At 47.8% G+C, this 12,239-nt stretch overlaps 1 protein-coding gene across 1 annotated transcript; it reads right to left on the bottom strand.

The window, feature by feature from the left end:
- Positions 1 to 143: 143 nt before the first annotated feature.
- LOC142417300 (1-acyl-sn-glycerol-3-phosphate acyltransferase alpha-like) lies at positions 144 to 6,641 on the bottom strand. Its single transcript, XM_075517831.1, has 6 exons — positions 6,448 to 6,641; positions 4,947 to 5,080; positions 4,316 to 4,491; positions 3,949 to 4,044; positions 3,367 to 3,439; positions 144 to 842 (listed from the first exon to the last, which is right to left on the bottom strand). The coding sequence occupies exons 1-6, from the start codon at positions 6,630 to 6,632 to the stop codon at positions 697 to 699; spliced, it is 810 nt and encodes a 269-aa protein (XP_075373946.1). The 5' UTR covers positions 6,633 to 6,641; the 3' UTR covers positions 144 to 696.
- Between the last annotated feature and the right edge of the window lie 5,598 nt (positions 6,642 to 12,239).

Raw genomic sequence — 12,239 nt, 5'->3', positions numbered from 1 at the left:
TTGCCTCTGGTTTCTGAGTCCCCCAGCATGTTCCCCTCACACTTTCAAGATCTACCCAACCACTGAAAGCAAAATCTTGCTTTGCTTAAAAGGAAGGCTAAGAAAAATGAAGAAACCACCAACCCCTGCGGACACGTGTAAGGTCTTTAATTCCCCTCTCCCAAAGCTGCCTTGTCTTTCCCCTCTCGTGGCAGAGGTACCTCCCAAGTGCAGGTACCTCATGGAAAGAGGCAGGAGACAGTGCCTTCTCCTGAGCGTGCTTCCAGGGGAACGTGGCAGCCCTCAAACCCCAGGACAGCCACTTCCTCAGGCAGGATGGCTACAGGCTCAGGGATAAATGCCTCCACCTTGTTCGTTTGGAATAGGAAAAGTTGATTATAAGATGCTCGCAGGAAGGGTCCGTCTCTGCTTGGGGTCCAGCTGGGGAGAAGTTCTCACGGTTACAGTTACAAAGAAATGTCCAGCTACCCACCGTGTGTCTATCCACGCAGGCGGCGCAGTTCTCTGGAAGGAAAATGGCAACCATTTCACCACCTCCACTTACAAGCTTTTCTTCCTCCGTGGATGTTTTGCCCGTCTCTGGTGTGTCAAGGTTGCAGTCCACAGTCGTCTCCGCTTCCAGATCTTCTTGTGGTTGCCATGCCCTCTCCCTCAGGGAGAGGCCACACACACAGCTGGGGCTGGAAGATAGGCTTGCTAGTGGGAAGCCCCGTTCGTCATTCCTCCTATCACCTGATAGGCGGTGAGCATGGAGTCACGGACCTGCTTGGTGAGCTTGGGAACATCGTCTGGGCCCAGGCCAAGGGTCTCCACTTCTGGCAGGATCTGGATGATGCTTTTCCCTGGAAGAGTGAGACAGGAGAGTCAGAGAGCAGAGAGGGGGGAAGGAAATATGTGGGTGGTGTAGAAAAGCAAGACAAGATATAGCAGAGGGATCAGTACAAATGAAAGAACAAGACAGAAATGAAGGGAAATGCCCTCTTTCACACACCAACAGCTGTGCAGCAACCCAGCCATGTCCCAGATGCACACAGCAAAAACTCAAACCAGACTTCTCCTATCCACAGAGACCACAAAAATCGTAAGTACAGAAACAGGTGAATCTCTCCCCAAATACATTCAATGCAATGATTCATATCAAATAAGTTTTCACAGTGGAAAGACCTCAAGGTCTGTCTGGATCATGGCCAACAGAATGAGAAGTCTGTAATACAATACATCCAAACTGGCCGTGCTCTGATCTATGTATACCAAATTCAGCAGAGTCACTCCTTCCAGAAACACGCTTTGGGATGAGAGAATTGCACCCAAAACTCCCTGTTTGGCCAAGGTGTGCCATACTCCTCTTGGGAAGCACCTGAGCAATGGACTGGTGCAAACAGGAACAATATACTGGGAAGCTGCCAACATGCTCTTCTGCTCTTGCACCCAGTGGCCCTTGTTCTGGCCAGCAGAGACAAGACGCTGCCTGCACAGACACCCACCTGAGGATCCGTGGAGTGTCTGTGTTATTTTTTAACCTTCTTGCATGCTTTTACATGTGTGCTAGGAAATGAGATCCGGAAATATTGGTAGCAGAGCCATGCAAGGGAGGCAGAACAGAAGTGTACAGAAGAGCTTCACAAAGGAAGAGGGCATGCTCCCTGCCTGCACATCTTACATCCAAAGCTAGGCCTGGTATCTCAGGAGTCTACTGTGCTTCACTTGGTCCTACAGAAAAAGCTGAGTGGTGACGGGGCTGTGCTGAAAAGGTAGGTCTGTTGGGGTATAACTGAATTCCAGCAAGCACCAAACTTCCTCCATGCATGACAGTGTGCACACACTGGACACAGAGCTGGGCTTTCCAGAAGCTCATCAGCATGCCCAGAGCCACTGTGGACGTGGCGAGCTGTCCTGACCTGAGGATCAGCCTGCTCAACATGCAGAAATCTTGGCCACTTGTAGCACGTTCTTCAGAATCAGCCCTGGCAAAAACTTGCAGGTGGGAAAAGTGGGGAGGCACAGGAAAAGCTCACTGTGGTTCTTTCTCCAGCAGTGACATTCCTACCTGTTTAACAGCAATTTGGAAAAGGGCTTAGAGGTTGGCTAACCATGAACTCCCAGGGTGAGATTATTACAAAGGCACATGTACACGCAACTGCAAATAGTCTTTCCTGAAAAGCTCAGGGAGGTTGTGGAATCTCCTTCTGTGGAGTTACTCCAAACAAGGCACAGAGCAAGGCACAGAGCTGGACAAGGCACAGAGCAAAGGCATCTGTCTTTGGAGTTGGTCTTGCTTAAAACAAAAGGTTCAGCTGCTCCAGAGATGCCTTCCCATGGCATTATTCTCTGATTTCCCAGAATCCCTCTGATTCTCTGGTTGCCCATCTGAGCAGGGATGTGATGGGGAGGAAGTGAGCTAGCAGAGCAAGGCTGACATCCCTGCTCATGCTCCTATCAACCCTCACATGGGGGAATGCTTCCAGTACCAAAAGGCTTTGGTGTGTGGCCAACAGAGACAGGATAGATCCAGCAGGTGAAAGATGAGTAGAAACAGAAAATGTAGTGTTTAACATTTGCACTGACTCTCTCTTCACGGTGTCTGCCTGCAAGGAATGACTACACCCAGATAGAAACAGTGGGAGGAATGAGAATTTCAGATGCAAATCCTCCCCTTAGGAAAGAGCAGGGCTGGCCTGGGGGACCATGGGAAGTGGCAGAAACCCATTTTGGGGTGGGCATCAGGGAAGAAAGTGGAGGAACAGGGTGGGTTACTTTTCTCTGTTGGAATTTGAAAGATTTTTTCCACATTTTCCTTCTGAAGCCAATGACTTACGTTTTTTTTTCCCCATAAAATGTTATCAGTGACCAGCAGAAACTTTTGTCACCATAAAATGGATGAAACATGGAAAGAACAGGGTAACTGGGAGGAGGCACTCTCTCAGCATGACTTTTGCTGAGAGCTCCATGTTTGCTTTTGGTCCCCAACTCTCCATGCACCTGCAGATCCAAGGACAGCGTGGTGCGGCCAGGGGCAGGACGTGCCCCAGGACGCTGCTGCTTCTCCAGGTTCCCTCATATGGGTATTGGACAAGCTGTGAGAATGGTCTAGACTGTGCTTTTGCCAAGAAAGGTTGGACCAGATGATCCTTGAGGTCCCTTCCAACCTGGTATTCTATGATTCTATGATTCTGTGATTGAAATCCAAGGGGAGAGGCAAAAGTGATGCCTGAAATCCCCCATTCCCTCCCGAGAAGAGAGAAACTGCGTTGTCCAGCTGCTGTCTCCACATTGCACATGGTCCTCTGCCCACCCACCTCATGGCTCCCTCCAAGGACTGAGCTTGCATCAACACCCAGACCGCTCTCCGCACCAAGTCATCCTCACCTGGTGTAAATCTCTTCTCCTTCGGGCTGTAGAAGTCACGGTAGGAAGAGATCACTACAGGAATAATGGGGACCTGGAGGGGAGGCAATCTACAGTGAATCTACAAATTTCCCCATCCCTCCCCCAAAACAGAACTGGTGTTCTTAGGTGAATCCTGCACCTTGCTGATAATTATCCCAGTCAGCTTCATAGTAGTCACGCAGAGGGATATTTAGATCATTTAAGTGTATCACCCAATGTTCTCGCTGTTGGATTTTGCACTTTCATCTCTGTATTTAGGACAACAATGCATGGATTGCCAAATTAGTATGTACAGAAGCCTGTTCAGCAGAAACTCCCCACTGGGCAGGTCCAGGGCTCTTTGTCAAGGTCGCCCCACTTTTTTCCCAAGCTGAGTCATGCAGGTTTTTCACCTGTCCCAGAAACAGCCCCCTCCTGTGCTATCTGCAAGCTCCTGCTGGGTTCTTGGATGTGTGCTTGATCCAAAGGGAAGCCAGGGACCAGAAGCCACATAGCCCTGGTTGCTGGTGAACCATGGTAGGCAAATCACACCCCAAGGGTCAGAAGGAAGGTGGTTCTCACCTGGGCTTTCACAGCCAGCTGGAAAGCCCCATGTTTGAAGGGCAACATGGAGCCACCATGATTGCGAGTTCCTTCAGGGAAGATCAAGACGCAGAACTGCAGGAGAGAGATGACATTGAGATAGAGGGACCTCCAGTTACTATTCTAAACCACTGTACAGGTGTACTCCCCTGGGACTGATCTGTCTGCTCCTGACTATGCAGAGACATCCGCTTCCTCCACTTCAAGCACTTTATGGACACACTGAACCCACCAGAGATGCTCTTACTCTGTTCTGCCCAGTGCCCAGCCCAGGGACAAAGATCCCTTTCCAGCCACAGGTTCATGTTTTCCAGTGGCTTCTCACCAAACAGTCCTCCCCACTCACATTTTCTTTGTGCAGGGAGTGTGCCACCTCTGTCAAGGTAGCGATAGACTCTTCACTTTTCTTGCGGTCAATGAAAATGAGTCCTGAAAGCCAGCATGCTAGGCCAAAAGTGCCCGTGTATAGGATCTCCTTCTTTGCAATGGGCACACAGCGACTTGGTAATATCTCTGTCATCACTGGAAGGGGACAACAAGGACAGAACAAGTTGTCATCTGCACTGAGGTTTCCTCCAGATTCTGGGCTACAGCCCTCTGCTCTGGGAGATGCCACGCCTGCAGTGCTTATCCAGCTTCATAGGATCAGACACATGTTGGGAAAGGGATTCTGGGGGTCTCCAGACCAACCACCTGCTTAGAGGAGGACTATTGCTGACACTGAATGAGAGCAGCTATGAGATGGCTGTGGTCAACTGACACTCTCATCCCCATTCTCTTGGAAAGGATGAAGTTGATTTAGCTTGAAAATACCTATAGGGCTCTAATAACCTGAAGAACAGCCCTGGCTTGGGGCTAGCAGGTAATGGAGTATGTAGCAGCCACTCCTGCCCCTCTGCCTGTGGTACTTGGGATTTCATACCACCCTCCCCTACAAACAACTGGGGCCAGGTGCAGAAGGCAGGATCAGCACATACCCATAAAGTCAAGGGAGGTCTGGTGATTCAACACAAGGACAAAAGGTTTCTTAGTCCTGAGGTTCTCCTTGCCCTTCACCACTATCTTGAGCCCAAAGATGTATTTGAGTGGCAGGAATGACATGCGCAAAAACCTGGAAAAGGGGAGCAGACATAAACCAAAGAGATGCTGGAACTCGGTAAAGGAACCAAACACCGTTCTTCCAAACCAGCCCATCTCACAGACTGCTCCTGAAGAGTAGCCTGTTTCTCCACACTCCTAGATTTGACCCATGACTTGGAGAAGAGCAACTAGTATGTCTCTTCAGCTGATCACTTCATTAGAGAAGACGAATACACCTGATAGGTTTTCCTCAAGCTAGGTTAGACCGATGGACCAGCAACTTCAGCTCCAGCAATTCTGTGGATCAGCCAAATATTAGATAATGCCCAAATTCATAGTGCACCTGTTTGTACTCTACTTCCCTGCCCACCTTGCTGAATCATGAATACAGGCTGCCATAAACATGCCATGCACCTAACTCTGCTATTGCCCACGCTGTGGAAAGAGAGATGATTTTGCCTCTGGGTGACATTAGACTGCAATTCTGGTAGCCATATTTTAACAGATACTGGAAAAATAAAGGAAAGAATAAAAGTCAGGCACAAAAGTCAAGAACTGAAGAAAATTTCTTAAAGTCAAAGGCTGATGCTCAATTAAGACATATGAACTCCCATTGCAGCATACAACAATGAAGGAGTAAATCCTGCCTCTGCAGCACTTCAGGAGGCTACAAGCACTATGCTGCCATATAGCAGAACCAGCTTCTAGCCCCCACTCAACCCACACCCCAAGTTACTAATGCCCACTGCTGCTAAGCACATGCGTACACCCAGCTGCACAGCCTCTGGGTGAGTCCAGCAGCTCGTTGCAGAGGCAGTAGCAGATGGAGAGAGGGGATGGGCAGCAAGGGTATGGACTCAGAGACTGCCAGACCTGGGGGCACCGGGCTGTAATTGCAGTGATGGGAACACCAGCGACAATGCAGGCGCCAGCACTGCACCCTGTTAATGTCTGCTCGTGCCTGTTCAGGTGGGCACTGGGTCAGAATAAAGTTGAGAAAGAGAAGAGCACCTGCAGAGGCTTTCTCAGCACAACTTAGAAGGGGAATGACCAGCACCATGGAGGAGGGAAATACAGCTCGGAAGACCAGATAGGAGAGGTTTACTAAAAAAAGCAAGGTACTTTACCTGTGCATTACATCCAGTTTGTTGGCATTACCTAGTTTGTTAAATTTATGTCACATTTTACATCCTTTCCTTCCATCATTTGTTATTCTTTCTATCAACTCAAATACTGAAACCCCCATCCCTTCTCTGAATTACCAGGCCTGGTAACTCTCCACACCAATATACAACAACTAATTCCTCCCCTCTGCAGTGCAACTCCCAGGATGCTCCAAAATGAGCGCGAGTTGACTCTGTCCATGCCCAGAGCAGAAAGAAGCCACAGACAACTTACTTTATGTTTTCCACATTACGTCCACGAGGAATACTGATAATAATAACCAGAATGCTTAGGGTGGAGAGCCACAACTTATAGAAGGTCTTCTTGCAGAAGTATCTGAATGCAGGATTCACCTGGTAAAGGACTAGAAACACGATGAACAGAGAAGTAAGTGGGTAGTGAAGGAGCAAAAGCTCCATCCTTCCAGCCCAGAGTTAATCAGAGGAGTATTGTACAGAGCAGTAAATGAGTCACGAGCACCCGATGTTGTGCACCAGAGTTTAGATTCCCTTGATCTGCTACATGTGGGCGGTGCAAGGCTGGAATGAGATTCAGGAGCTATGCTTTAGAAAGGCTGTGTTCGCTGCTCGGAGCTAAACTAACCGTGGAAAGCCGGTTTAGCAAGGGATCTCCAGCAGCACTGTGTGTAGGAGCTGGCTGGCAAGCAGAGGCAAACACGCAATAGCAAGGCTGCCTATGTGCAGGATGTGTGGGTGGCTCTGTGCTGGTAGAGCAATGACTGCTTGGAGAGACAGCCCCCCTGCAGGGGGGCTCTGTGCATAGGAATCCTGACAACTTTTAAGAAAATCTTTAATGGGAGGGAGCAGGATGTGTCAGACAGCACAGACACCAGGCTGTCTCACTCTCTGTGCAACCATTGAACTTCACCGAGAAGTGAGCTGGCTGCAAGATGTCCAGGAAATCAGAGATTAGTATTATGGAGGAGAGAAAGAGAAAACCAGTGATCCTAGGAGCCAGCTCCTGCCCCATACATCTAGGCATTAGAGGGACCAAGCTGAGCAACGGGACATTCCTCAACTAGTGTGAGAAAAGTGGAAAAAGTGCCACATGTCTAGACAAAAAGATAAACAAAGCAAGAGCAGCTACTCCTCATGCTTTCATGGCCAGAAGCAAGCACATGTTTAGACAGCATCTGCATACGTAAGAAGTAAATCAGGAAAATACAAGTATAACCTGGGAGTGCTCCAGCTGCATTTCATCTCCTAAAACCACTACATGAAAAGAATCTTTGCAACAAGTACAATGACTAGGTTGAAGAACAAAAGCTTCATATTTCATCATCTGCACAACAGGCCTTGCTCAAGCAGCTATCACTTAAAAGGAGTAACAATATTAAATTCCAGCCAGGACTGAAAGCTGCAGATTCTCAAAAGGGAATAGTCCAAGGACCCATAAAAGCACATTGATTGACACCTGCAATGTAAAGAATAAGATCAAATCCCCGAGAACAGTAAAATGGACAAGGCTCAGCAATATTTCATGAAGAAACTGAGGAAAGGCATGATAATAAAGAAAGGCATTGGCTGTGCTCCCTGCTCCCTTGGCTTAGCCAGGGACCCGTCACCTTCTGTCTTTCATGGGAAAACTGGAGAGAAGTGACTGCAGGCCTTGCTGCTTAGCTCTCCGAAGGCTTCCCTGCAACCACAGGAGAGGGAGCCAAAGCAAAGAGCTTCATCCACAGCCTCCTCGCCGTCCCTGCATCAGCACATGGAAAAGACAAGCACCTCGTGTGCACACATTGGACCTGGGCACTGTGACCCCTCTGCACTGGAGCTGCAGAGACTTTTTGTTCCCTTTTGGAACCAGTTCATAGAGACTAGCCATGGCTGCTTTGTGCTTATCCAAGGTTTGATCCAGCAAACAGTTACTTTCCTAAAGCCTATTAACCTTCTTAATATCTCACCAGTATCAATTATGGCCTTTCACAGTTGGGTGGAGGTTGATTTGACACACAACTGGTTCATCCTGACCTACCAGGAGAGAGGTTCCTAAAATGTAATGCCAGTGGCTGTCCTGCCACTGTCCTGCATGGCTGTCCTGCAAGGACAGCCATAGCTTTCAAATCAAGCCTGCTATTGTCAGGCTCCTAGTGTGAGAGGAACATCTTACACAACTCTGCACATGAAAACTCCTCCAGAATGTCTAGGGACAGGGAAGCGTGCAAATAGCAACTCATCACAAATCACTGAAGAGCTTTATTTTTAAGTAACTGACAGTAATTTACAAATACGTGCATCAAGGCTGTAAGGAAATTATGTTCCTGCAGTATACAGTGTACTACCAAACAGGTCCTAAGCTGTAGCAAGTTGATGACTTACCTAAAGGAACACAGCAACCCTGAAATACAGCTGATCTACAACAACACGGGATCCTGAACCTGAGGGAAAGGCAGAAAAATGTCTCCAGCATAAATGGTGGTCTCCACGTGTGTCCTGGTTTCAGTTGAGATAGAGTTCATTTTCTTTATAGTGGCTGGTATGGGGCTATGTTTTGGATTTGTGCTGAAGACAGTGTTGATAATACAGAGATGTTTTAGTTGTTGCTGCACTAGTCAAGGACTTTTCAGCTTCCCGTGCTCTGCCAGGTGCAGAAGAAGCTGGGAGGGGACACAGCCAGGATAGTTGATCCAAACTGACCAAAGGGCTATTCCATACCACATGACGTCATGCTCAGTATATAAAGCTGGGGAAGAAGAAGGAAGGGGGGACATTGGAGTGATGGCGTTTGTCTTCCCAAGTAACCATTACGCGTGATGGAGCCCTGCTTTCTTGGAGATGGCTGAACACCTGCCTGACCATGGGAAGTAGTGAATGAATTCCTTGCTTTGCTTTGCTTGCGTGCGCGGCTTTTGCTTTACCTATTAAACTGTTCTTATCTCAACCCTCAAGTTTTCTTACTTTTGCTCTTCTGATTCTCTCCCCCATCCCACCGAGGGGGAGTGAGCGAGCGGCTGCATGGTGCTCAGTTGCCGGCTGGGGCTAAACCACGACAACGTGGTCAAAACAAAGCATGATCAGAGAAGGACCCACATAAGCAGATGTACAAGTGTGAGGATCTTTAGACCCTCGGTGTGGCCAGTTTATGAAAGGAGTGCTTCTCCATGGCACCACCAGACTGAGGAACAACCAACATCAGCTGGGCATCACCGAGCTGCTCCATACAGAAAGGTAACTCCACACACTCGGAGCACTGAGGACAGACACAGTCTCAAGAAGATATCAGATATGCAAGAGTTTGAAGCTAGGCTAATAGTTATTTGGGGCTTTCAACAGCTGATAAGTATCTCTGATGAGTATGGGAAAAGGCAAGGACATAAAGAGATAATAAAAATTATGCCATTCCCAACTCACCACGGAGAGACAGTCAGCTCAGATCTAACAAAACACTTAGGCTCCAAACCCACAGATAAGAAAATCTTCAGGTATAATTTCCTTCTGTTGCAAGGATCCTTTAGCACCTGGATCCATCATGCTTCCATTTCAAAAGCAGTCAGGTCTTGCCTAACCTGTAAGGCATTTTCAGAAACTACAGTTCTAATGGCGCTCCCAGTTGCCAGTCTAAATGCATCCATGCTCAGTTGACAGCCTTTTGCCCCGAGGTCTTTGCACCCTTTTCAGAACCTGGCCCAATTTAACTGAATCTTAGATAAGGAGAGGAGGGGCTTGCTCATATCATGAGCTTTCATCATGCAGTTTTAATGACTCTCCTACTCACCAACTCTGCTAAGCCACACATTGGCTGGAAGAGAGAAGTGGAGGCAGGGAAGGTGATCTAATCTAATGGGAAAAGGCTAAGAAAATTGTCTTGTTCACAGTAAGCAAATGAAGGCTCAGAAGAAAACAAACTGTCAATACAGCAATGCTAGAGAGACAGAGAAGAGTTGCTTAAGTTAAAGATCACAATTGACTTCTAAATGTGAAAGCAATGATTTCAGGATGAAATAAGAGGACTGGATTCTGAAATGGGAGCAATTCCCACTGGAAACTGCTGGCAGAAATAGCTCTGCTGGAACAGACTGGAACAAGCTATCAAAGGGCAAAGTGTTGGGACTGCTCAGTGCCAAGGACCACATCAGCACCCAGTCTTCAAAAGGAGAACAGTAACAAAGAGAACTCATCCAGTGCATACAGTTACTACACAGTTAAATAGAGGCATTAACATTGCTATTAAAAACTTCAGAGGGATTCCAGGGTAAATATATTAGAGACAGGTCATCAAGACTGAGGAAACTGTATTTATCATGCTCTGGCTGCAGCTCCATCATGAATCCATGCATCACTCAGTTTTACAAGGCACAGATTAGCTTTGGATACCTACTTATGAGCAAAGACATAGCTGGAAATTTTTGTAACGATAGAAGAAGAGTTTCTACAAGAAAATGTGTACTGACTCATGAAGATTTCCATGGCATCCAGACAGCCCTGACAGAAATGTAATGTGACAGGCTAGAATAGGCTGTGCTATAGGACTTGCATCCAAGGCGGTAGTGCACAGTTCAGCCAGGTGAACTGTGGGCTGCAAAATAAATCAGTTTATCACTGTAAATCACAGAAAAATTGAGGTGGGAAGGGACCCCTGGAGGACTGCAGTCCAACCAGCTACTTAGAGCAGGGTTAACTCCAAAACCAGTTTAGCTTGCTCAGGGCCTTGTCTAGGCAAGTTTGGAGAATCTCCAAAGATGGATATCCCACTAGCTCTCTGGTCCCTGTCTCCGCATTGCACCACTATCATGGGGAATAATGTTTTTCTTTGTTTAACGGGAATTTCCTTTGTTGCAGCCTGTGTCTATTACTTGTTACCCTTTCAATGGGTGCCCCTGAGAACATCTGGCTTCATAGCTACTCATTAGGAAGTTGAAGACTGAAAAGAAATCACCCCCTCTGCCCTTCTCTTATCTAGATTGAGCAAATCCAGCTTCCTCAGCCTTTCTTTGTACATCATGTGCTCCAGCCCACTGCCCACCTTGGTAGGCCTCCACTCAAGTGAAGTATAGTCATCACTGGGAGAAGGTCCTGAGCAAGGTAGACTCAGGAGGGACATCCATTCCCATCCATTCCCAGAGTGAAACAGCTGGGGAGGCTGCAGGTGGAAAAGAAAGTGAATGAGAGGCCCCGACAGAGCTGGGAGGGAGAGCTGCATTTCTGAAGCCAGCAGCAGAGGCTGAGCAGGGCAAACGATCCCGTCCCGGCTCCTGCAGGCTGTGTTCCCCATCTCAGTGGCTCCACGGCCAGGGAAGGCACACTCTGGGCAGTCCTGTTGCAACAGCCCTCATCCGCTGTACTTGCAGTTCATGGGTTTGATTAGGCAATCAAGCTGATAAACTAGATTAAATTTTCCAAATTTCATCCTTTTCAGCTAAAATTGGAAGAATAGGTCCTCTGTGCTTAGTGCACACAGAAAGATCGTGGGTGATTTTGAGCCAGTCATTTCCTCCCCCTTAAGTTAATTGCTGAGGTCAAAAGGCAATGAATGAATGAGACCTCCTCTGTCCCCAAGGGGCTAAACAGATGCTGGAGGTGCAGACATTAGAGTTAGATAACTAATACTAGAAAACTAAAGCTAGGGAAACTGAGACACACATCCCCCATGTAGTCAGGCATCTCACACCCGTCAAATCTGTTGACTCCCTTGTAGCTCTCAGCACCAGGAACCTACCCAAGAAACAGTGGGCTTCAACACACTCTTAGGGCAAGTGCTTGCCCTAGGATGCTTTTGCATGCTTTTGCATGCTTTTGCATGCTTTCTGCCTTCAAAACATGTCCAGGCTTACGTTTATCAGCTACACACCCGGGGCGTTACGCAGCCCCAGCATCGCCACTCCACCCTGGCCAAGTGCTGGCAGAAGTCAGTATCTATGCCTGTTCTTTTTCTCCGAGGATCTCACAGGGACTCTTCCCATTTTGGGGGTAATAAGGAGGAGATTTCTGTCAAGTGTTTGTTGGAACTAAATCCTGCACCAGCCCCTTTCTCTGAGGAATATTTCATAGTGCCACACAACAGAGGAG

This window comes from Mycteria americana, chromosome 15 (genome assembly GCF_035582795.1).
Source record: "Mycteria americana isolate JAX WOST 10 ecotype Jacksonville Zoo and Gardens chromosome 15, USCA_MyAme_1.0, whole genome shotgun sequence".
Taxonomy (NCBI): domain Eukaryota; kingdom Metazoa; phylum Chordata; class Aves; order Ciconiiformes; family Ciconiidae; genus Mycteria; species Mycteria americana.
This window is presented reverse-complemented; position numbering and strand designations above follow the sequence as displayed.

Excerpts from the sequence above, each read along its gene's own strand:
- LOC142417300 (XM_075517831.1), bottom strand. The coding sequence starts at position 6,632 with ATGGAGCTTTTGCTCCTTCACTACCCACTTACTTCTCTGTTCATCGTG. Across the intron at positions 4,492-4,946 it reads GACCTCCCTTGACTTTATGG|TGATGACAGAGATATTACCA; the intron begins GTATGTGCTGAT and ends GTCCCCTTCCAG. Across the intron at positions 843-3,366 it reads GGAGAAGAGATTTACACCAG|GGAAAAGCATCATCCAGATC; the intron begins GTGAGGATGACT and ends TCACTCTTCCAG.